At 36.2% G+C, this 23,739-nt stretch overlaps 1 protein-coding gene across 3 annotated transcripts in view; it reads left to right on the forward strand.

Moving 5' to 3' along the window:
* Nucleotides 1-3,576: 3,576 nt before the first annotated feature.
* The window catches only part of tuft1b (tuftelin 1b), a 31,469-nt gene continuing 11,306 nt past the window's right edge, over nucleotides 3,577-23,739 (forward strand). The window contains exons 1-2 of one of the 3 annotated variants that reach the window (XM_032581148.1): nucleotides 3,577-3,724; nucleotides 23,636-23,713. In XM_032581148.1, coding sequence (XP_032437039.1) covers nucleotides 3,665-3,724; nucleotides 23,636-23,713 — 138 coding nt within the window. In that variant the 5' untranslated portion in view covers nucleotides 3,577-3,664. Of the gene's footprint in view, nucleotides 3,725-13,498; nucleotides 13,619-23,635; nucleotides 23,714-23,739 lie in introns of those variants that run through there. The other 2 variants (XM_032581149.1, XM_032581151.1) reach the window with 2 other exon arrangements.

Consider the following 23,739-nt stretch of genomic DNA (forward strand, 5'->3'; position numbering starts at 1 on the left):
TTACTGTAATTACTGAAGACATCAAGCTGTTGGAATGACTCCATCTCTTCCAGCCTGACTTCCCCGTGGGTTTCCCTTCTTACAGCTTCTCTTGACTTTTATTTTACAACATTACTTATCCAGTCAGCAGAGAAGCTTTGGTTTAAATAGGAAAAAGGGATCATCTGTTATTACGCCATTAGTGGTTTTTGCAGTGAGAAAGCAGGCAGTCACTTTGTAAAAAAAAAAATAAAGCTAGAAAAGAAATTACATTTAATTATGGAATAAGAAGAACTATTATGACCCAAACAATAGCTGTAAAAGTGCACAAAAATAGCCAAACAAAAGTTAAAGTAATCCTTTGCATGTTTTCTATGGGCTGGGCTTCAAAAATATGCTTTAGCAGTGTGTGTCTTTAATCAGACGTCTATTCATTTCCAGACGCTCTTCACGCAAAGCGGTGGCGCTTTATTCATACGTTATTGTGTTGCAGTGATGGAGAAAGAGTGCAGCCTTTTATGTGGATGTCACCGTACAAATATGTCCTTGAATAATAAAAACCGGAGGCTATAATAAAGATATAAAGCAGGATATCAAGCGGTCTCCCACAGACGACGATTAGAGAGGAAGAAAAAGAAAGGAGGGTTGTTGTTGTGTGATTGTTGTAGAGTTGATGTTCAAGCACACCTGCTGGATGGAAAGTGTGTTTTATTGGAACATTTTCAAGGTATCTTTCATATCCAGAGGGGGTAATCTGTATTATAGCCAAGAGAATAAGCATTCACAAACAATAAAAAGTACAGAATTGAATAGACATAAAACCATAAGTACAAACAGACACACAAATCTCAACAAGAAGTATTAAAAGCGCAGTAACAGCAGGTAAATATTAAATCTTAAATCTCTTGGTCCTGATCATAAAACTCTGAACAGGGTTTTTATTTATGCTCTTGAAAAATCTGTTTTTATGGAGAGTGGAGATGTTTTATTGACAATGTAATGGATGCGTTTTTTTGTTTTTCTTACAATCAACAAATAAAATAAAAATTGCAATTTAAAACATTCTTATAAAACTACTGTTCATGTTAAAATTCCTTAAAATGCAATGAAAGTGCATATATGTTGGTGAACTTTCTTGCATAGAGTCCACATGTTTGTCTAAAGAGAGTTCGTTATCGATTATGGTATTCAGATATTTTTATTTCTCCACAACTTCAACTGCTTAATCATTAACGTATACAAGGGAAATGGCATGTTTACTTTCATTTATGCCTTTTAAGTCTGAAATTGTGACAATCTCCTCCTCTGTGGCATTGAAGGTAAGGGAGTTTATCCAAAGGAGAAGCAGGAGGTGACAGGTGAGCCACCTGACGTGTCGTTATCAAACAGCTCTCTTATCCTATTTGCAGGTCTGGCGCAGAATTAGCTGCAGTGCAGAGAAAGCAGGAGACCTGCAGGATCCTGTAAAGTGTATCGCTTTAAAACATAAATGGAGGATGAGCCGAGTTTTTCCAAGACGGGACAAATGAAGAGAATCGTCTGATGGGATCCTTGTGGAAGAAGATCAGGGGAGCGTCAGAGAGCAAAATGCTTTGGTTCAGCTACACCACTCCCAAAGGTCTGCCGGACGGAGGCGCCATCGACCCCCCAGAGGTCAGACACAGTTTAGTCTCAGAAATTATCCTTTAGACTGAAGAGTAATGAATCCTTTCCCTGCGTCACGCTGCTGCTGCTGCTGCTGCTGCTGCTTTTATGCTCTATAGCTTCACTGCAACAGAATGTTAAAGTAACCGATTTTATCATATTTTCCATAAAAAATAAAATAAAATAAAACCTGAAAACATTATGTGAGAAAAGCTAAACCTGAAATAAAAATGCTAAGGAATTTTTAAACAGCATTACAGATCTATGACAGTGTTGCTCCTATTGTAGATAGAAAAAAGTAAATTTCCAAAAAAAAAAAGTAATGCTCCATTAGAACATTTCAGAAATGTTCTAGAAAAAACAGGTTGAGCAGGAAGTTGAAAATTTTCTAGAAAAATTCAGAAATTTTAGATTAATTTGACAAATTATGAGGAAAAGATTTTTTTTAAATTTCTGAGTTTGAAAACTTGCATATTTGCTAGAAAAAAAACCCTCTGGATTTATTTTACTTTAAAAGTCGTGAATTTCCAAAATTTTCTCAAAAACTTCTGAGGTTCATCTCAAAATTTATGAGTTTCTTTCTAGTATCCTTTGTTTATTTTTATTTTTTCCAGAAAATTTCCAAGATCAATGTCAAAATGTCTGAGTTTCAAGTGAAAAACTCGCCAGAAAAAAGCTCAGAACTTTTTAGATTAATTTTCCAGAAACAAAAACACTTTAAAAGTTCCAAATTTGCTAGATGAAAATTCAGGAAAAACTCTCAAATTCTCCTGAATTTTTTCTAGCAATTCTTGGACTTTTCAAATTCAGAACATTCTTTTTTTATTATTATTTTATATTTTAAAGAAATGTCTGAGATCAATCTCAAAATGTCTCAGATTTTTGATGGAATTTTTTTTACTCTACAATAGCCCTAGAACGCCGTCGTAAAATGTATGGTTTTGCTCATAAATCTTTCCAAATTTGTCTTAATGTAAACACAGCTAATGTGTATTATTATATCGCTCTAATGTCCGGCACTCGAATGTCCTGAAGCAGCAAATGCACCACCTTGGTGAGGTGAACACCGCCTTGATTAGACCGATGAGGGTCAGCTGTGGGTGTGAAAACTAATTTCAGCAAAACTGCAAAGATTTCACGTTGAGGAGTAATCACCTTTTAATTTAAAAGTTTGAAATAAAATTTAACTGAAAACCTTTGACAGGTAATAAATGCAGTTTATTAACATATCAAAGTCCACATGAAAACAATGCAAATACGTTGTTTTCGTTGTGAGCCCCTGACTATACAACAAATATCTATTGCAAAAGGTTTGTGGCTTTATTAGAGTATATTTGCTGTTTGTATAGATTTCTGGGTCTTTTGTCAGAACTGGTTAGATTTTGTCTTGTCTGAGATGGGAATTTTTTTTACATCCTGTGTTTGTTCTGTGGTTTGTTTTCAGTTTTTCTCCTCCCCTGTCACAGTTAAGTTCATCTAAATAAAGTACTTCTGCTTCAACAACCTGGTTGGCTTCCTGTCGTAAATCTGGGTTCCAGTCACTATTTCAGTCTTTTTTTTTTTAGCCAGTAGTTAGGTGGTGATGTTATATTTTCAAATTGAATAAAAAATGAACATAGATTTAACATGTTATTGTTCACAGTCGGCATCAGTCATCTGTTTCACAGGAAGATTCATGTGTGATGGCGAAAAGCCAAAAAAAGAAGAAAAACATTTCAAATGAAACTTAAAGTAGACTGGTATATCCATGCTTATTTATTGTTTGTATATTCAACATGTTTATATGTAATACATGAGTCTGGGTTTATATAAGTGAGGCGCAGACCTGCTGGTCACTCATATTTACCACACCTGGGCAGACCGTGAAGGCATCACTGTCAAAGACGGACGCAGAGGTACAACAAACTACATCAGGTGTCTGGTCGCCTCTAGTCCCGCTCTCTGTCGTGTCAAGGATATTTTTAAGCAAAAATACAGTGGAGAGAGTTTCTACTCCACTTATTTATCTCTGTTTGTGTTTTCGTCACCTTCCGGCGACAAGATGAGCGGACTGAGAGGGAGATGGAGGGCGGACAGTGGAGAAGAAGACCAGAAAAGCAGCGTGAGTGATGTTTTAAAACTATTATTTGAGTAGCGAACATTAGTCAGACTACATTAGATTATTTTACAGCCTAGGCCTGTCTGATTTCCAACAGCTGTGGAGTTAACTAACCGGACAGCCCAGCTTGTTTTTCCTCCCTTTTGGCTCCTGTTCAAATCCCTAAAGAACCTTTAAAAAGTGTTTAAAGTTTCACCATTAAAAAGAGTTTAAGGTTTGACAGCAGTAATACCCACTGGAGACGTTTTCACACATTATATATTCATAAACATGTAGGAATAGATGCGTAGCAGTGCACCTGTTTTGATGTGCGTGTGATGTTTGCTGCACTCGGTAAACAGATTTTATCATTTAAAAAACACAGAAGAGCATCCTGGTGGTTGCTCACAACAGGAAATACAATTTATTTCATTTTCATTTGTTGAATTTACTCGCAGTTTAAAATGAACGTGTCGCATATTGATTCAAAGGAATGAAAAGGAGAAGTTGGAAGAAAAATAAATCTTACATCGTCTACCTCTTTTCAAAAGTCAATTCGCCATAAGCAAAAATTAATCAACCATCCATATAGACCACGCGTGTCAAACTCATTTTCATTTTGGGCCGTGTTAAAAATCTGAATGTATCGATGAAACTATTGTTAACGTATCAATACACAGCTGTTTGTTTCAGCATTCAATTAAAATGAAATAATATTGAACATCTTCTCACACTGATCAGTCTCTCCAGAATTTTGTGATTGTTTTTTGTGTTTTTTTTTCCTTTTTGCAATCAAAATCACAGACTTTGTGGCATTAATTTAGAAATATTTGCAAGGATTTTTTTACGATATTTACACTAATGTATGATGTTAAACGTGACTTTTTATTTATCGCTCCATCAATCACCTACTATAACTTGACATCAAGTCAAGCTGAGGCAGCTTTACATTGAAACTTCAACTCAATGTTTTTGACCAATTTTGAGAAAAATTTGCAGTGAAATCAGGAAAAATGTAAAGATTTGTTGATTTTATGTCAATTTTGCAGATTTGTGAAGAACTGGAAGGACTTATTGATGTAATTTGGAGTCCAGAGGGCCACATAAAAAGCGACGGTGGGCCAGATTTGGCCCCCAGGCCTTGAGTTTGACACATGTGATATAGACGCATATTTAAATGCAAACCAGCCAATGTATGTTAAAAATACATATATTTATATCGCAAAAAGAAGATATATTATCTTTGTGATAGTACAGCTATCTGTTAGTTGTTTATGACTATAGTGAACAATAACATTGTCTTAGAGTTGGTATGACCCTTCAGGTGCCCCTTAGCAGTTTATTTAGAAAAGCTTTGGCATAAAAAATGTCAATTGTGGGATCTTCTAACGATCCCCTGAAACCACAATGTTTTTTAAAGTGCTTGCTTACAGAAAACATTGGTTTTGTCACTCTTAAATCTTCCAGATCATCAAACAAAACATTAGCAAATACAAATGATGGATTTCTTTTTAAGATGTTCTTTTGTACTAGTGGTCTTTATGGGACAGTAATTTTACAGGGAAAGGAAACATGAGGTAATCACCTTTGCCTAGATGGTGATTTTACTCACAAACTGAGCCACCCAGGATCCCAAAGATGTTGTTTTTTCTTTTAAAGGTTTAAAACTATCCAAAACAACCTGCCAAAGTCGCCACTAATCACAACTTTGTGGTTCAATTTCACCCTCACACAACTTGATTACATGTTTAGATTTAAAAAATCTCTTCAATATAATCTAACAACAGGAAGTAGGTTTTAAAATCTTAGAAAGCAACATAACACGCCCAATTTAAAGAATTACTGTAATATTAAAAAGGACAAAAATCCAGAGTTGAATGACTCAATCAAAATTAAGTTGTTTTTTTTTAGTGACCTAGTCAAAGTCCAGATTTAAATCTGATTGAGATATTGTGATATGTTTCACGAAACAGGCCTTTTTTTAAAAAATCCTCCTATGTGGGTCAAACTTAGTCCACGGTGATTTAAAAACTCACTAGGAAGGAGTTCATGCAAACACCGATGCCTGCTGTTGTTGCCAAGGGCAACGCATCCAGGTGTTAGGTTAACTGGATGTAAACCAGGTTTTGTTGGCTCCTTTTTCTTACCTTAAGCAAAAGAGAAGAAATAAAATTCTTACTATTATATTTATCCAATATTAAAATCAGTTTCATCTGAACAAGCAAAATTAAGAAATCTGTAAAGAGGTAAATACTTTGTCACAGCAGTGTAAGATTCAAAATAAAGCTCAATTTGGAAGTTGAGCTTGTTTCTTCGGTCTTTCCCACTAAAGTTTTTGTTTGGTAACCAGTTTATAAATCTTCACCTGGGTTTCCTTATGTTCCTGTCTTTGTGTATTTAACTTGTGAACGTTACTCCTCACTCCAAGGAAAAAACAGCAACGTTTTACTACTACAGTTCTGGCTGAAGGTTGAAAATGACAGAAAATTTATTCTAACAAAAGTTTATTTTTCCATATCAAATCCAAACAAATAAATCATTTGAAATGGGTACAGGCTCTTATTTCTAAATGTCACGCTGCCGTTTCAGTCCAGATGTTCTGACCATTTAGAAACAGATAAAGAAATTATCTGGCACTTTTCAGGGAGGCGCCTGTGCATAAAAAGGTGGGAGAGACTTGTTAAAACAAGATATCCAATTACATCACCTACATGCAACAAAGCCGAGTCAGTACGTGCAATCGGATTGCAAATTTATATATTAAATAAATGACATCAATGGTAATCTGTGCTAAGTTACATGTTTAAGAAACAAATCTGGCTTGCTTGTTGTTGCTTGTTTAACCGTTTGCAACAATTTAATTATCTGCATAGTTTATTCTGCTTTTTATGTGAAAGTCTTTAGGTGTTTCATTTAACTATTTAAGTTTCAAATCTTCGCCTGGATATTTTTGCTTACTTTAATTGTACGATGTTCTTTAAATGTCTTGTGAGTAAATATATTTGCCCATTTATCCATAACAGCTGGAACTTTCGATGTCTAGCAATAATTTTTGTAATTTACTATTAAGAGTGTCCCTCAGATTAATTTCACTTCCTGCTACGGTGGGGGTGAAATTACTGTAACAACCCGATATTGGCTGGAAAGCGCAACGTCTCCCCTTTCAGAAACTGTTGGATTTTTTCAGATAGCGCAAAGTGTGGCAGAATTATGGTACTGCAAATTTGTTTATTTAATGTTTATTCATATTATCAGCTAGTTTAAGGTGAAACTACTGATGTCAGAACATTTAAAATCTAGAATATTTGATTGTATTGTTTGTGTATAAATGGTTTAGTTTTATTCAGAGGGTTCCAACAGTCTAGAAAAGTCTGAAATGTAATTTTTTTTTTTCCAGGTTTGAGTGGAAATCCAATCTAGATTGTAGAAAGATATTGCTGTCTGTCCACTCATCCATTTATCCATCTATCTATTTTTGAAGACATGTCCTGTAGTCTGATGAAACTGAAGTGGATCTGTTTGGTCATCGTTACACTTGGAGGAAGAACGGGGATGCTTGTACTATCCTAACTGTGAAGCATGGTGGTGGCAGCATCATGTTGTGGGGCTATTTTACTGCAGGAGGAACTGGTGCTCTTCATAAAAACAATGGGAGAAAATAAAATTATGTGGAAAATGATGTTGAAGTTAAAGGCTGGGCGCAGATTGATCTTCCAAATGGACGATAAGCATTCAGACAAAGTGGCTTAATGACGACAACGTCATTGTTTTGGTGTGGCCATCACAAAGCCCTGATCTTAATCCGGTAGAGAATTTGTGGGCAGATCTGAAAAGGTGTGTGAGAGTGAGGTGGCCTACAAACCTGAATCAGCTGCACCAGCTCTGTGAGTACAAATGAGCCAGAACTCCAGAAAACTATTGTAAGAGGCTTAAGGAAGAAAACCCAAAAGGTTTGACCCAAATCATGCAGTTCAAAAGCAGAAAACTCAGAAAATGGATGTAAATGTCAGATTTCAAAGACATAAATAATCAGATATAACCACAGGAAAATCAGACAGATTCTCTCTCTCATTATTGTAGCATTTAAAACACGCATTTTTGCAATTTTAATTAACATAAAACAGTGAGGAAAAAGGTATCTATTTATTCAACAGCTGAATGTAATTAACCAACCATAAATAATACTCCAAATTAAAGACGTTTGAATTATAGATTGATAAATGTTTGTGCATTTTAATTGTGCAAAACAAATATTCCTTTCACATATTTAACATCCTGAGTTACTTTTGGATGGTTTGGCAAACTTTAGCAGGAATCAGAGATTAAATGTTTGTCCCACTTTTTGCTGATAATGGATATGAGTCGATGTGTTGAAACAAGCCAAAAGGACAAAGAACACCCTGTGGGTGTTATTTGTTGTTTAAAAACACTTTTTATTGTTTCAAGCCCTCCAGAACTTAATTAAGTCAATCTTTTGTGAAAAACAATTGACTTGACTTTACCGAGTTGCTTACTCAGTAAGAATGTGCCAAGACCTGTTGGGCCTGTAGTTAAAAAGAAATGCCATCATCGGATTGGCAATCAAACGTTTTTTTTTGTTGTTTTGATTTTTTGGAACACGCTTAACCATTTATGTGACAATCAAATGGCATTTCATCAAACACACCAAAGAGATTTTGCCAGATAAAGATTAAACATTTCGCAACGTGTTGTAAAGACAGAAGAGAAACTGACTGCATTATTTCCCATCATGCATGCCAAGAGTATCGGAGACATGACTGAACAAAATATGTTTATATAGACGTAATGCAGGAAGTGCAGGCCTTAGTGAACACACACGCAGTGTTTGTCAGGTTAACTCTGTTTGTTCATGATGTAATGAAGTGGATAATTCTTACAGTTTAACTCGGAGCATTTCATATCTCGAGCGAGAAACTTTTCACCACATTCTGCTGCAGAGCCGCAGTCCTGAAGCATCTTCTCTCATAGCGTGAGAGCAAGCAGAGGAGACCTATCATTTTCCATGCTAGGATGTTATTAAAATAGCTTAGCTGGATTCTGATCTGTTTACTGTCAACTCTGCCGTGTATTTACATGGCCATCATAAAGAGATCAAGCTGAAGGTCTTTTTTTATGTGTGAAACAAACATTTAAATGGCTTGTTTCCACTGCTGGCATGTCAAGAAATAACAGTTATAACTACAAATATGTGCGAGTCACTCAGGAATAATAAAAAACAAACGTTTAATGTACACTTTTGTTAAAAGAACGGCATGAACAGACAGCTGTTGGACATTTGGTAGGTTTTCAGTATGATAATGCTGGGGTCACAGTTCATCTTATTCAGATCTTCATGGTTAATTGTTAAAGTATTAGACAAAATTAAGTAAAAATTAAAGAACAATGGTTCATGATTTTACCATTTTTACCAAGATTTCCTAAACAGATTAAATAGTTTTTAGCATAGTTTTTATGAAACATCCTTTGAATGCTTGCTTTATACTTCTGGATATTAATATATTCCACATCAATTTTTTTTTTTTTATGTTCCTTAAACATTAAGCTGTCTGCCTTTGTTGTAGTTTTTTTTAAACAAGTTTCTTGAGGAACCCCAGCTCACTGTTCTTTGAAGCTCCTTTGGATTAACACTTTATTTGAAGGAGTGTGCATAAGACTGACATAAACATGACCTAACACCTGTCATGAACATGAATGAGTCTATATGAATGTTTATGACTGCTGTTATGAAGTGTCATTCAGTGAATAATGACACTTTTAATGCAAAGTTGCACTAAAAGTTGCATTAAAAGTGTAAACTTTGCATAAAGTGCCATTATTTACCGAATGACACTTCATGTCTTATGCACACCCCTTCAAATAAAGTGTTACCGAATTTCATTACCTTTTTGCAAAGACCCTGATCTTGTCTTCATCCTTGACTTTCAGGTGAATTAATTTCCTTAAATAATGTTCTCATTCCTGAGGTCTTCTTTCTGCACCTATTTAACAACAAACATTTATTTGAGGTCACTGTCAAATAAATGACATCATTTATTTTTTTGTCATGTTGGAAAACGAAAAAGAAAGGTTTTGGTGCTGATTGCTTTAGATGTTTGGTTCAAAATCTTCATTCCTTCTGGATTTCTTTCAACTTGACAAGATTCCCAGGCCCAGAGCCAATGAAGTGACCATGATTCGCTCCGGTTCTCTGGGTTATTCACCTCTCTTCTTCTTCCAAACAAATGCAGTGTCTCAAGCTTTTAGATCTAGTCATCTAAAGAAAATGCCTAAAGTATTCATCCTCTCTCTCCAGGCTGTGCATACTTTGTTTTGGCTTAAAAGTGTTCCTTCTGGGCAAGTGGATATTCTTTTATAGCTTTAGTTGTTGTTGTTTTTGAGGCCACAATCCCTGACTTGATTGAGTTATTTATTGGTGTCAGTTGTCCTTTAGAGTCTTTGAACGGTTTTGTTTCCCACCTGATATTTCTCACTTGTGAGTTGTTCACACTTAAACATTGCAAATACACAAAATCTTACCAAGTATTTTTGTCTAGTTTCTAGTGAAAATGCAAGTATACATAAAATAAGATAAAACTAACTTACAAGTAGCTTTTTAGCAAGATATCTGAGCTTGTTTTAAGTAAATAAACACTTATGATTTATTAAATCAACACATCAACTCGTATCCATTATCAGCAAAAACTGGAACAAACATTTCATGTCTGCATTCCTGATTTTAAATAAGTTCTTGTTCCACCGGCAGATTATTTAACTTATAACAAGACATTTTTCCCATAAGTGAAATAATCTGGTGGTGGGACTAAAACCTTTTCATCAATATTAAGGAAGTGTTTACTTAAAACAAGCCCAGATATGTTGTGGAAATGTTACTTGTGCGCAGCTTTGTCTAATTTCACGGGTACTAAGATATTTGCACTAGAAACTAGACCAGAGGTGGGCAACTCCAGGGCTGGAGGGCCGGTCTCCTGCAACTTTTAGATGCATCTCTACTTCAACATACCTGAGTCAAATAATCAGGTTATTAGCAAGACTCTGGAGAACTTGACTGCACCTAGGAGGTGATTCAGCTGTTGGATTAAAGTGTGTTGGACCAGGGAGACATCTAAGAGTTGCAGGACACCTGCCCTCACCCCTGAACTAGACCAAAAATACTTGGTAAGATTTTGGTTTTTTGCTGTGAAAAGCTGAATTTCCTTTCAAAAACAAACTTATGGTTTAAATGAACATTTTTAATTCAGCTAAAAGATATCATAAAATATCTTTTTGCTGAATATACTGTATATAATTTATAAATATAGTGCATCTTTTATGACAAATTTTATTTATATATGATAAAACTTTATATATGACAAAACTTTATCCATTACTCCCCCCGATTAGGCATATAAAGGACACCAAACACTTTGTGTTGTTAGCTTAAATGTGTGTAAGGACAGCCAGCGCAGACAAACATGAACATATTTGGTGTGTTCAGTCAGTTTTATTTGCACAGTTTTGTTTATTTTGCACACTGTAACCAAACCAGAAACTGTTATATAAAGACTTTTCATTAATCAGCTTTATGTAACCAGCATGACACATTCCTCAGAGTGCTGCTACCTACCAATGTCACCGTTTGGCAGACAAACAACAGCCTTGTCCTTTTGCCGTTTTTATCACCTCAGTAACTCAGGATTCACAGGTTTGCATGCGTAGTACTTTCACTGACACGGACTGAATCGCTGAAATAATAAAACTCTGCTTTAGTTTGAATGTTGAAGGAGATGTTTTATGTAAAATTCACATTTTGCCTATTTTTGTACTTCCATTTGGGTCTCTGCTGCTTCTTAAAAAAAAGCCCAAGCTCTTAAAACACCCAGCTGAACTTATTGCCAGCATTTGGCAACAAGTTCATGTTTTTAGGTGTCTGGAAAATAAGCCTTTTCAAAAACCTCCGGTGTTCTGTCAGATCAGCATACGCTGTCAGATCGTCATACCCTTGAGCACGGACTGACGGCTATATCTGTCATACAAGTATACGCTGTCATTACCATATGATTTTATTTAATCAGCAACATAGAATCATGACATCATACACAACAGCTGTATGACATCCTGACTTAGCGGTTAACTAGTCAGACCATCATCAAGCAACAGGGAGGCGAGTTTTACACAGGAGTGTGTTGTAGTTCACTGCAGCTTTAGCTAGTCCCTGCTTTAAATACACTTAGAAACCACGACAATGCAAACAAACAAAGACAAACAGACAAACAAAGACTACATGTATATCTATGTAGTTATCATTTGAAAACAATTGAAAACAATTTATTGACTTATTTTTGTCGTAACTTGTCTCATATGGTGAACTGACAGCTCCTCTGAAGGTCGGACTTCTTAATGTGCATGCACAGGCATGCGTACTCACTGCATGTATGCTATTCTGACAGCGTACGAAGATCTGATAGACCAGTGGTCCCCAACCACTGGGCCGCGAACCGGTACCGGTCCACGGACCAATTGGTACCGGGCCGCGCAAGAAATAATGAACCGGATTTTACCGGTTACGTCTTACGAGTCAAAATTGAGCCAACTTGCAGCAGAATGAGTAACAAAACAACATTGGAGTACTGCGGCGCACCCCCCGAAAACAACAGCATCGAACTCGATACTTACGACGCGCACCCCCCCCCCCCCCCTCCGCAGCAACAGCGACTAAAAAGGTTGGGGACAGCTGTGATAGAACATTTGGTCTGTGTTCACACTGCAGCGTGAACTGACCCTATTCAGATTTATTTATTTTTTTGGACATAATGCTACCTGTATCTGATCTTTTTATGACAGTCTGAACAACACAGGTCAGATTTTTTTCAAATGCGACCCAGGCCATTTGGATATCCGATACGTATACAATCTTTTCAAATGTTACCTGAATCTGAACGGCCAGACCCTGAACGTCACAGATATTCTATAAACGTCACTACTCTGCATCCTGATGCGCACAAGCGGGAAGAAAAACGACAACAACCATGGCAGACAATAATGAGGATTAAGTTGTTAATATGCTGCTCTGATCAGACAACAACTTCAAAATTGCTTTGCTGCGCATGCGGGACACTTTCAGGTCGTTTGTAGTTCACACTGGAGATCACATACAAGTCGCTTATATTTGTAAGTGTGAAAAAATATGATTTGACAAAAATTCGGAATTGGGTCACTTCACGCTCCAGTGTGAATGTAGCATTGGTCAGCTGATTTTACCACTGTATGTGCTGTACAATGGCAACAAGTGTTGTTGACTTGCCATCCAGAAACCACTTGCCGTAATCTTGTTGGTTGTGCAGGAGGCGCTACTAATGCTTTTCAAAGATATATGATTATATAATTGTGAATCCTTTTGCAGTTATTTTCATGTGTGAGTGTAAATGTTGAATGGTGTGATCAGCAGTTTGTTTGATTTTAATAAGAGACCCTAAAACATCTCAAATTGACAGAACTGTAAGAACAATTCTGAGCAAAACAATTTTATGAGCATACTTTCTACAGCAAATAGACTTATCCAAACTTCTTCAAGGTTGCATAATAGGTCACCTTTAAGCTATACAGGACTATTAAAATGTTCCCCGGTTTAATATAAACTGTTCTTGGCTGCTTATGATCAAGGCAGTGGGAACGTCTCTCCCCGTTTTTTCCGTTGTGCATGTGTCATAAGAGTCCTACAGGGGAGGCTATCGTTGACTGGCACTGTAGCTCCCCGCCTGGAGGAGCAGTGCGCAGGAACAGGGTTGGGCCTGGCAGTGCCTCACCCAGCCTTGTAAGGCAAGACAACCGTGACTTCCCACAAGCTTAGTCACAACACAGACGCAGTCGGCCCGGATCACATTTGCCTGGGAAGAGTCTCAGATTGCTTCGTCTGCTCAGGTAGATATGATAGTGGCTCTTTGAGATAAAGTATTTTATGGTGGGGGATTTTTTATCTGTGGAGAGAGATGAGAGATTATTTATTTTTGCTTTTTAAAATTTCAATGTTTTGTTTTTTTTTTTAAAATAGATTTATCTTGAATTTTATGAATATATCCAGGCTGAGGTGTTTTCTTTTTTTTTTTTTAAAGTACAAATAATTTTTATTACATTTCTTGTCACATGAGCTGTTTTACATGTTGGGCAAAAAATATTTGATATAAAGTTGTTTCAAGTACTGTCTGAGTTCTCCACCCATTTGTAACGTGTAGTCATGTTGCTCCATCATAACACCAGATGTAGCTGGAGATAAGTGAACCGTACAGACGTCTGTGAACTCTACTGGTGATGCTACCGTCTGTCGCTGCAAATTATTGGTCCTGTGCATTGATTGATGCTTTGTGTGGATGACTCCTTGTATAAAGTGTCAATCTTTAAAGTGAGATCATCTCCTAAATGATGAGCAGCTGTAATGGAGAACAGTAGTTTAATGACATGGGACTGGATGTTATAAAGGGAGCAGATGTCTGTATTACGTAATGATACAGGCATTAAGAAATCAGGGATGTTTGTTATAAATCTATAAAACTCGGGATGGGCTGATCCCTAGTCTCAAACAATATTAACTATTATGAAATATTGATTGTTTGTCGTTTCCTTAATAGAAAAAATGGTAATTAGGAATAAAAGGTGCAAATATTTCTTTAGTTTAAACAAGTTTGTTACAAAGTATAAACTTTGTAACACAGACAGGTAGCATGAGTTGGTAAAAATATATATATTATTTTCATATATTTAATGAATTTGCTGGTGGTTTTCAAGCTCTGGTTGCAGAATTGTATACGTTTTGCTATTTTGTTCTTATGTCCTCTTGTGAGGACCAAGTGTATCAAGTTAACATTAGCTAGTTTAGTTAGGCTTTCTGCTGCAGTGGATCCTGCAGTCAGCTACTCAACAGACAATCTGCTGTTTAAATGTTAACTTAATTAGAGTTTTATGTGGTGCTTCTTGAGGTTCAACATCCTAGAGGTTGGTGAACATTTCCTTTGACTATTTGAGTTTGGAAAATGCTGATTGTTATTTATACTTATATAAAATATGTAGAAAACTTGACTTTTTATCTCTTGGTCTGTCCAAACAGACAAACAAAGACTTTAAAAGCTGAGCTTGACTAACCCCCACCATCTTTCTAACATCAATAGACAAATTCATCTGGATGTATGTCCACTTTTCAACTGCAGTCGGCGCCTTTCCTGTCCAAATTTTTTTGGACAGGAAAGGCGTTCATTCTCCATTTTTCATGATCAGAAATATTTATAGACTTCAGAATTTGTCTTTCTTGTGACTCAAGGGAAACATGTAGTCGCCTTCTTTCAGCCAGCTGCCTGGCAGTTCTGTTTCTCCCATAACGGAATCCTTTACAATTAGATGCAAATTTTAAAACGGGAAATTATCTCTTTTTTTCCCCAGTTTTACATGAAATTTTGTCAAAATGGTTTTCTTCTTGGCAATTATAGCTTTTATTGGACAGATTTACAAATTGCAGTGAGAGTCTTGGTTGAAGAAAGACACTTTCATTTGTTCCTAGAAAGGGGGTTGTTCTTGTGAATGCAGATGAGCTGATGAAGAAAACAAGTCTTGTTTACATTTACACCAAGTGTTCCCAATTCTGAGAGGTATTCCTAATTGCAAAAACCCATAAGTGGGAGTGGAAAAACAAGTTGGAATCTGTAAAGCAGCTGAAGCACTGATCCATCCTCCTGCTCTTTTGTCTGGAATGCCTGAAAGCAGGACAGCAGTGAATGAGAACAGACTCCCCCTCAGGGCTCATTGCCACTCAGCTGAAAGGGCAACCCAGACTATTTTATTCTTTGTTGCTTTCTAAGTTCCTCTGTATGTTTTAAATATATCACTGAAGGAAATTTTACATTAAAATGTTGCATTGAGTACCATATCTACCCAAAAACACAATTTATTCCATGGAAATATATTTCATAAATTACAAAAGTAAACAGAAGAACATTCTGACTGAAGATGTAATCCTTTCTATTGACCCTTTTCACGTGACGTCACTCTCGTCGAAGCTCGGCCCGCTCCGCCATGACCGTCGACCGACCGATATGCGCTCCTGTAAAGCCCGTCAAAAACCGCACATCTGGTAGCCTAATATCGCTCTTATTTAGTTGATTTCGCATTAAAAATGGTCACAGGATGCTGCGGGGTCAGCTGCACAAACAGACAAGAATACAAACCAAACTTGTCATTTTATTGTGTAACTTTTAATGAGGGAAGGTACGGCGATGGATAGCAGCTGTCAATAATAATGACTGTCGGCCCTCGGCGTCATCGCGGATTTGTAGCGAACACTTTTTACAAGGTAAGAAGATTAACGTTCATAATTTATAAGTAAGTATGAATAGAAAGATATCACATATTCGCACTATGGCGAAGATGCGTATAGCCATCCGTAACCATGGAAACACTGCCCCATCGTCATGTAGCCTAGCATGACCTGGAAAAAAACTGGTTAGCATATCGTCTTTTTTACGTGTTTAAGGGGAACCGCTGTTTATGACAAAGTGACATAAATTATGCGGTGTGAATTCAGGCAAAGTCGGTAATTTGAGCAACACGTCAGGAGGGAGGAAGTACGAGTCGGTTCCATTTCCAACTATTGTGAATATCGCCGAAAATGAGCCCCAACCCGGTGTGTTACGTTCACGGACAAATTAGCTTGACTCGAACAAGTAGAAACCGTGAATTAACTGGCAGAAACAACTCGCCAGTTGTTGGAGTATTGAACAGTTGCTCTGTTCAATTCTCACTTCCGACGCCCATCATGGCGCTTCGAATGATTAAGTGACGTAGTTGCAAACGGTCGATATATTACCATTTATACACTGCAAAAACACAAAATTTTGCCAAGAAATTTAGGTCTTACCAAAATACTTTGGTATCTTACTACACTTAAAATAAGACAACACTAACTCATAAGTAGCTTTTTAGCAAGATGTAAGAGCTTGTTTCAAGTCAATAATTCATTAAAATCACAGAAAAAGTACTTGTTCCATTGGCAGATTATTTCACATGTAACATAGGAAAAATGTCTTGTTATAAGTGAAATAATCTGCCAATAAAACAAGTACTTTTTCTGTAATTGTAAGGAATTGCTGTGTTAAAACAGCCTCCCATATCTTGCTGAAACATCATATGTTATTTAGTTTGATCTTATTTCAAGTCTACCAAGATATTTGTTCTAAAACCTAGACCAAAATTGGCAAGATTTTGTGTTTTTGCTGTGTATTTTTTATAGCCTACTTTTTAGTCCTTAAGAAACTGGCTTTATATAATATTCCAAAAATAACAAATATTTCATAAGTTGAATGGAATTCTATTTGGAAACAGATTGCAAGATACTTTTTGAATTGCTGCATAAACTGTTGCAACGTTTTGTTATACAATCATTAAATCATTTTGTTCTGAAGCTTAGAGGGAAAATCAATCATTGTTGTGAAAAATACTTGAACCAATGGGTTTGATGTTATCAGCAAAGCTGTTTTCTTTAAGTTTAATTAACCTGAAGGTTCATTCTCGCCCTGAGAAATGATTTTGTGCAAACATGCACCGACATGTAGGAGGTGGCATGAGTGGATCTGAGCTTTGTTCTGTGTTTTTACAGGCTGAGAGAACCGCAGAAATGGAAATCAAATGTTCCCTGAGCTGCACGGGCAAGCCGGTCAAAGCAGATGTGCATTTGCATATTTATGCCCAGAACAGATGCTTAAAACCTTGGAACATATTATGTTTATTTAAGAGATCCGAGTCTGCACTTGCCCTTGAAGCAGAGAGAAGACGCGTGTAGAGATCAAAGGAAGTATTTAGCTGTAGCCAAATGTAAGGAACATTTTCTTAGCGTATTCTGCTATGTTATGCTATACAAACAGAGCTGCAGGTCATTAGATGTGGTGTTTCGCAAACGTATTATTACCCTTTGAGCTTTTGTCATGTTACAACAGCAAACTCACATTTATTTTATTAATTTTTATGCGATTGACCAACATACAGTAAATAAATGCAGTGACGTGCGGTGAGGCACTGACCTCTCTACAAATGCATAATATCCAAAATAGAAGCTTATATTTCTATTTTTACCTTAACTGGAGAATTTTGTTGTTAAAAGCTTTTAATTATGTTTTAACATGGTTCAGAGTATGATGGTAAGAAAAAAGTTGTCCTTTTTTTATTATTTGAAGTATGCAGAGTATGTCACCACGACATGATGCTGCCACCACCATATGTCATTATGGGGATGCTATGTTCAGGTTAATTTTAGTTTTCTGCAGCACAGATTATTTTGCATGTAAATTTTCCATATTTATTGTTTCTGATTTGTGTTTGTTGCATAAAATTTTAATAAAATACAGTGTGTGGTTGTAACGTGACCAATTATGAAAAGGTTCAAAGAGGTATGACTACTCCTGCAAGGCCCTGCCATTGTTGAAATTGAAATTGAGCCGCCTTGTACAGCTCTACGTGTGAATTTAAAGTTTGAGACATTTGTTGTGTAACTTTAGACGATGTTCTCTGCACATGGGTGCATGTCTGTAAATATTTCGGACAGTAATCCTGGAGAAACTAATTAAGGTTTGTTTTGAAATTCAGTGTCTTCATTCTCGCTGATGGTACAATGTTGATTCTCTTCATTCTTCCATCTGTGACTCTTTTGTTGTGGTTTGGACTTTGTCTTTCAGTTTTCAGCCATTATCCATCTGCACCTTAAAGTAGACGCATGGTAACATTAAAACATACCAGTAATTTATTAATTTCTACATTAAAATTGTGACTACATGGGTAATTACCAGTGAGCATGTTTAGTTAACATGTTTAGCGCTTGTGACAAACACCTTTCACTGCACACCACAGAAGGTTAACGTGCAGTTTGGAGTAGATTACTTATTTCTTTGCACTCTAATCACCTCTCAGGGTGTGTCTGTCCATGGATCATTTCTGTCTTTAGGACTGAGAAGCTCTCAAGGCTTCTTAGCTGTTGCTTCTTTAGTTCAGGAATGAATCTCGCCCCGCCTGTCAGCGCCTCGGAGCTGATGGTTTTCAGGAGCGTAATTATACACAAATACCTGCCGTTCAAGCCAAGCCGTTTAGTTTGCGATTACAATGCAAATCAGAGAACAGGCTGCTGACGTAGAAAACAAGATGTTCTCATGTTTTGCTCTTTGTTCTTTTAAGCCGCGCAGCTCTGCTTGTGTGATTTAGAGCATTTGGTGGCGCTCCTGGTAAAGCTGTGAGAAAATCCTTAGAGTGCAGCCATCTTTTATTGCAGTAGTTTAATCTCAAACTGGAAAAATAAACTGCATGTATAAAGTAGAGGAAAAAAATCCCATGTGAAGAAATTACAACTGCTGTTTTATACTTTTGTCATTATGGCGGCAGAAATGTGAGTTTTCTCCTTAGCTCTCCTCCTTGTTTTTATTAAGTTTCAAGTTTTGAGCTGATATAGACATTAAAAGGTTTTTAATAACCATTCTGTCTTGATTTAATTGCATATTTTGAATTGTTTTCCTGATAATCCGCCGGATTTTTATTTAAAATCTTCTGGTATTTTAGTATTTCTGACGTCATCCACTCAAACACAATTTTCAGGGTATTTAAAAGAGAAACCAGCCCACAGCATCACGGATCCTCCACCATACTTAAGAACAAATAGAATAGATAGAATAGAATAGAATAGAATAGATAGCATTTATTGTCATTGAACAGAATTCAACGAAATTTCCATTGCAGCTCCCGTGCAAAAGGTCAAATATATACAGTATAAATAAGCAAACACACAATAATAATAACAATATATACAACTAAATTAACTAAAGGCACTCAACCATCCAAAGAAGTAGCAGCAGGTCCAATTATGCCAAATGTTTCACACATTCACTTACCAACAAGTACGCATGACAAATACTATTCTTAGAAAATGCTTCTTCTCTTACGACACCAGTCATATGATTTATGTCACTAAATCAAAACTAACAATCCACATAATTTTGTGAGGTTTTAAACAGCATTCATTGGAATTTATTAGAACAACAATAAATCTAAATTATCACAAGAAATTTGTCACAATAAATGATATTATTTATGCCCACCCCCACTCTGTATACATCTGCCTTAGATTAACTGTGTGTTCTCCTCTCTTTCCTGTGTTGAAGAATGACTTGGACAAACATGCCTGTGTTTCATCCAGTGATGGCTTTTTTAAGATGAGCCAGTAAATGTAGTGAACTTTATCCTAACAATCTGAAGCAGTATGCTGTTCTGCTGAAAAGCTAAACGTCTTAAAGCGTTTAACAGGAAGAGCCAAATCATTTTTACTTGGTATTTTCTGTTTTGGATTTATTATGGCATGATGAAAGAACACAAACAAGTTTCCTGATGGCACGTCTTTGTAAGTAGGAAGCACGATACAGTTTGCGGTTATTCCCAGGAAAGGAGTGGCTAAATATTTGTGACATGTGGTGTTACTAGTTTTAAAAAAAACATTTGTAACAGTCCGTATTAAGTCATTTTTGCTGCTTTATGGCTCTCAATGCTCCATATAGATGCCGTTTGTTATTAATATCAAAGCAAAGCTGTGATACTTTTGTAAGATCTTGTTGCAGAGAGATTCACTGTGCGACCTTGTTTAGTTTACTTCTGCGACAGTGTGTGACCAATTATTTCTGCATTAGATCTGGAAGAATTTTACGCTGCGAGACAGTAAATACCATAAGAGTGACTGTGAAAAACATGCTGATGAGGATTCAAGTCGTCTGTTTGCATAACCAACAGCAGATGCATGATGGTCTGTTGATTTATGCAACATGTTGAATCTCAGAACATGCAACAGTCAGAATCTAAAAAATAAAATTCTGACAAAATAAAAGCAAGAATTTGTACATTTTAAGCTAACACAAAGGAACAACAAAAAAGTACTTCCAATGAAATGAATGAGGAAACGGCAAATGTATTCCTTCTCGCACACAAAGTCACAACTAGAAAACAAATCTGGCAAGTGACTTACAGTTTGCAGCTAAAGAATGAGACAAAACAAGTGTATGAAATGGTGAAGATGTGGATTGCAAATTAAAAAAATAGAACAAATAAGAATAAAACTTTTCATTAATTTAAATAAACATAAATAGGACTGTTTGATATTTCACCATATTTTAAAATATGCACAATCAGTTTAGTGCAAAAGTCTTTTTAGTGCTTTATCTTGACATACTTTAATGTACTGCATATGGACACATTGCCCTTTCAGGCATTTAATAGTTCCAACACTATCAAAATAAAGCCCGTCTCTAGAATAATAGACAAGTTAGTGAAAAATAGGTTACAAACTTGACCGCAGATACAATATGCTCTTATTTATTTGGTTGAATTCCTGGAATATACCAAATAAAACGCAGTTTGACTGATACATTAGCAATCCCATTTGCTCACCTTTAACCACACATTGCAAAATATGCTGTCATAACCAAGAGATGGTTATTTTTTACCATCTCTTCTAGCTTATATTTCCTTTTTTTTTTAGTTAATTTGGCCCCTTTGTCTGATTCAAACTTATGTAATGCCATTCTGTCTCTTCCTGTTTTCATCGTGTACCACCGTTGCCCATCTGTTTTCTTCATTAGTTTAGTATTTTCATGAATCATGGAGATTACTCTTTCATGCAAATGCTTAAAACTTCTTATTACTCACTATTACAAAGAACAAATGATTTGATTTACCTCCAAAGTTGAATAAAAATCAAATGAAGCCTCTGATGTCATACTTTCCTTACTTCAATGGATTATCCTCTTAGAGATTATGCAATGAAAGAAACATTTGTTTGCTTTCAGAGGGGACTGAAGGGTCAGGAGTGTTTTAAGGATTTTAACTGACATCATTATTTCTTTAGCTAAGATGAGTTCTTTAATGTATTCACTTCATGCAACAAAAAGCTGATTATCTTAATAACGTATCTGTAACAGCCTCAATGAATGAAGCGCTTACGTGCGCATTTAAATGTTCTCTCATTACTTCACTTTACTACACCTTTCCTTTGTAAAATGAAACAAGCAGCAAATTCCTTCACGATGCTCAGAAAGAAAAATATGACAAAGTGGCTTTGATTGTGGAATGATATCTCCACAGTATCGCCTATAAAAGATGAAGGAAAATTTCTGCATAAAGGAACAACAACAAAAAATACTTCCACTGAAATGAATGAGGAAACGGCAAATATTTCTTCTCGTGTAAACTCAGTGGTCAAAACTAAAAAAACAAATCTGTCCTCAACTAATTACAGTTTATAGCTAAAGGATTTAGAGAAAGAGACTAGATGTATAAAAATGGCAAAGATGTGGATTACAATTTCAAAATGACAGAAATAAGAATAAAACTTTTTATTAATTAAAAAAAACATAATTAGAACTGTTTGGAAAAACATATTTTTGCAATATTATAAAATATTTACAGTCGGTGCAAAAGTATTTTTCAGTCCTGTATCTGACTGTGACTGTTTTTATTTCAGGGAATTTACCTTGATATATTACTCAAACGTGCATATAACCAATAAAACACAGTTGGATCAACACTTTTTGGTCTTCTACTTTCCTTTCTTTTAAACTCAGTATGCAGTGTGTGCTGCCTGTCTTTATGCAAATTGTTCTTGCAGACAAATATTCAAAACTTTGCACCCTGTTTCCACTTATTTTTGTTGTTCTCCACTTTGTTACTGATCCTAGAAATGAACACTGATTTAGACCTCTAATCAAACCAAAATCACTCCACACTACCTCTTGCTAGTTATAAATAATTAGCGCAAATAAAAGTTGCAATGGGATTTCAATGTAGGTTCAGTTTGGTTGTGGAGTCACTTAGCCACATTTTTTACTTTAATCCAAGTCCAAACCTCTAGAGATATCCTCCAACTTTCAACACACTTGAATCAAACAAATAGTCCAATTCCTTAAACAGTAGGCAGCTCTGCTAATAAGCCATTTATTTGATTCAAGTGTGTTGGAGATGGGATTCATCTAAAGGTTGTAGGATATTAACTCTCATGGACTAAACTTTGCTTTTCCTGCTCTAAACTATGATTAAAACAAGGATAAGTATTTTTAATCTAAACTAAATTTGCAGTTTGAAAAATGGGCATGAAAGTTTGAGTAAGAATCGACGAGTAGTTGGCAGAAATTGTCACATGGCATGGTGGTGGCAGCATCATGCTGTGGAGATGAGGGGTTTTTTCCCAGCAGGAGAGGGAAGAGTCAGATTACCTTGAAACCAAAAGGATACTTTTTTATTTGTTTGCTTTTTTTCATTCCGTCTTTGGTAAAAACCAAAAAAGAAACAAACTCTTACATTAACGATGATTTAAAACTTTCAAGACTTCTGTTTAAAATATTTTTTGTTAACCTCTGAGCTTTGCTATATGAATAAAATCGACTCACAGGCCTCAACATACAGACTGATCAAGAATTTCTTGTCTGTTCACTGAAAATACTGCTACTAGTATTTTCACAAACACTTCAAATGAAGCGTTGCATGACAAACATTTTTATTGTTATTTGTTGTTGTTGCCTAGGAGACAAAGCCGAGTCTAGAGTGACTAAGCTGGGGGTTTTAGAGCATTTTGTATTTTTAGCCCCGGCTTCACTGGACTGGTTAGATTTTCTCCAGCTAGCTGACCACAAACCCTGAGTGGAAAAGTCTCCTCACTGTGGGTTGCTAAGATGTCGAGTGTGATTGTAGGACTTGCACAGAGGAACTTCAGTGATGGGGAAGTTTTATGACTTAAAAACCGCCCCTTCTCTCTCTCTGCTCTGCCTTCCACTTTCATTTTGAGCTCCTCTTCTTTCCCTTCATCAATCTTTTGCCCTCCACCCCCCAACTCTCCACTTAGTCATCCACCTCCTCTTATCGTCTCATCTTTCATTCCAGGATCTCCGCAGGACGCTCAGACTTCCCTTACAGGATCGGGATCAAGTACGATACATCTCAGAGCGGCACAGCAGCAAGGTACAAACTCAGAGCGGAAAACACAG

The sequence above is a fragment of the Xiphophorus hellerii genome, chromosome 13 (genome assembly GCF_003331165.1).
Source record: "Xiphophorus hellerii strain 12219 chromosome 13, Xiphophorus_hellerii-4.1, whole genome shotgun sequence".
In the NCBI taxonomy this organism is placed as follows: Eukaryota; Metazoa; Chordata; class Actinopteri; order Cyprinodontiformes; family Poeciliidae; genus Xiphophorus; species Xiphophorus hellerii.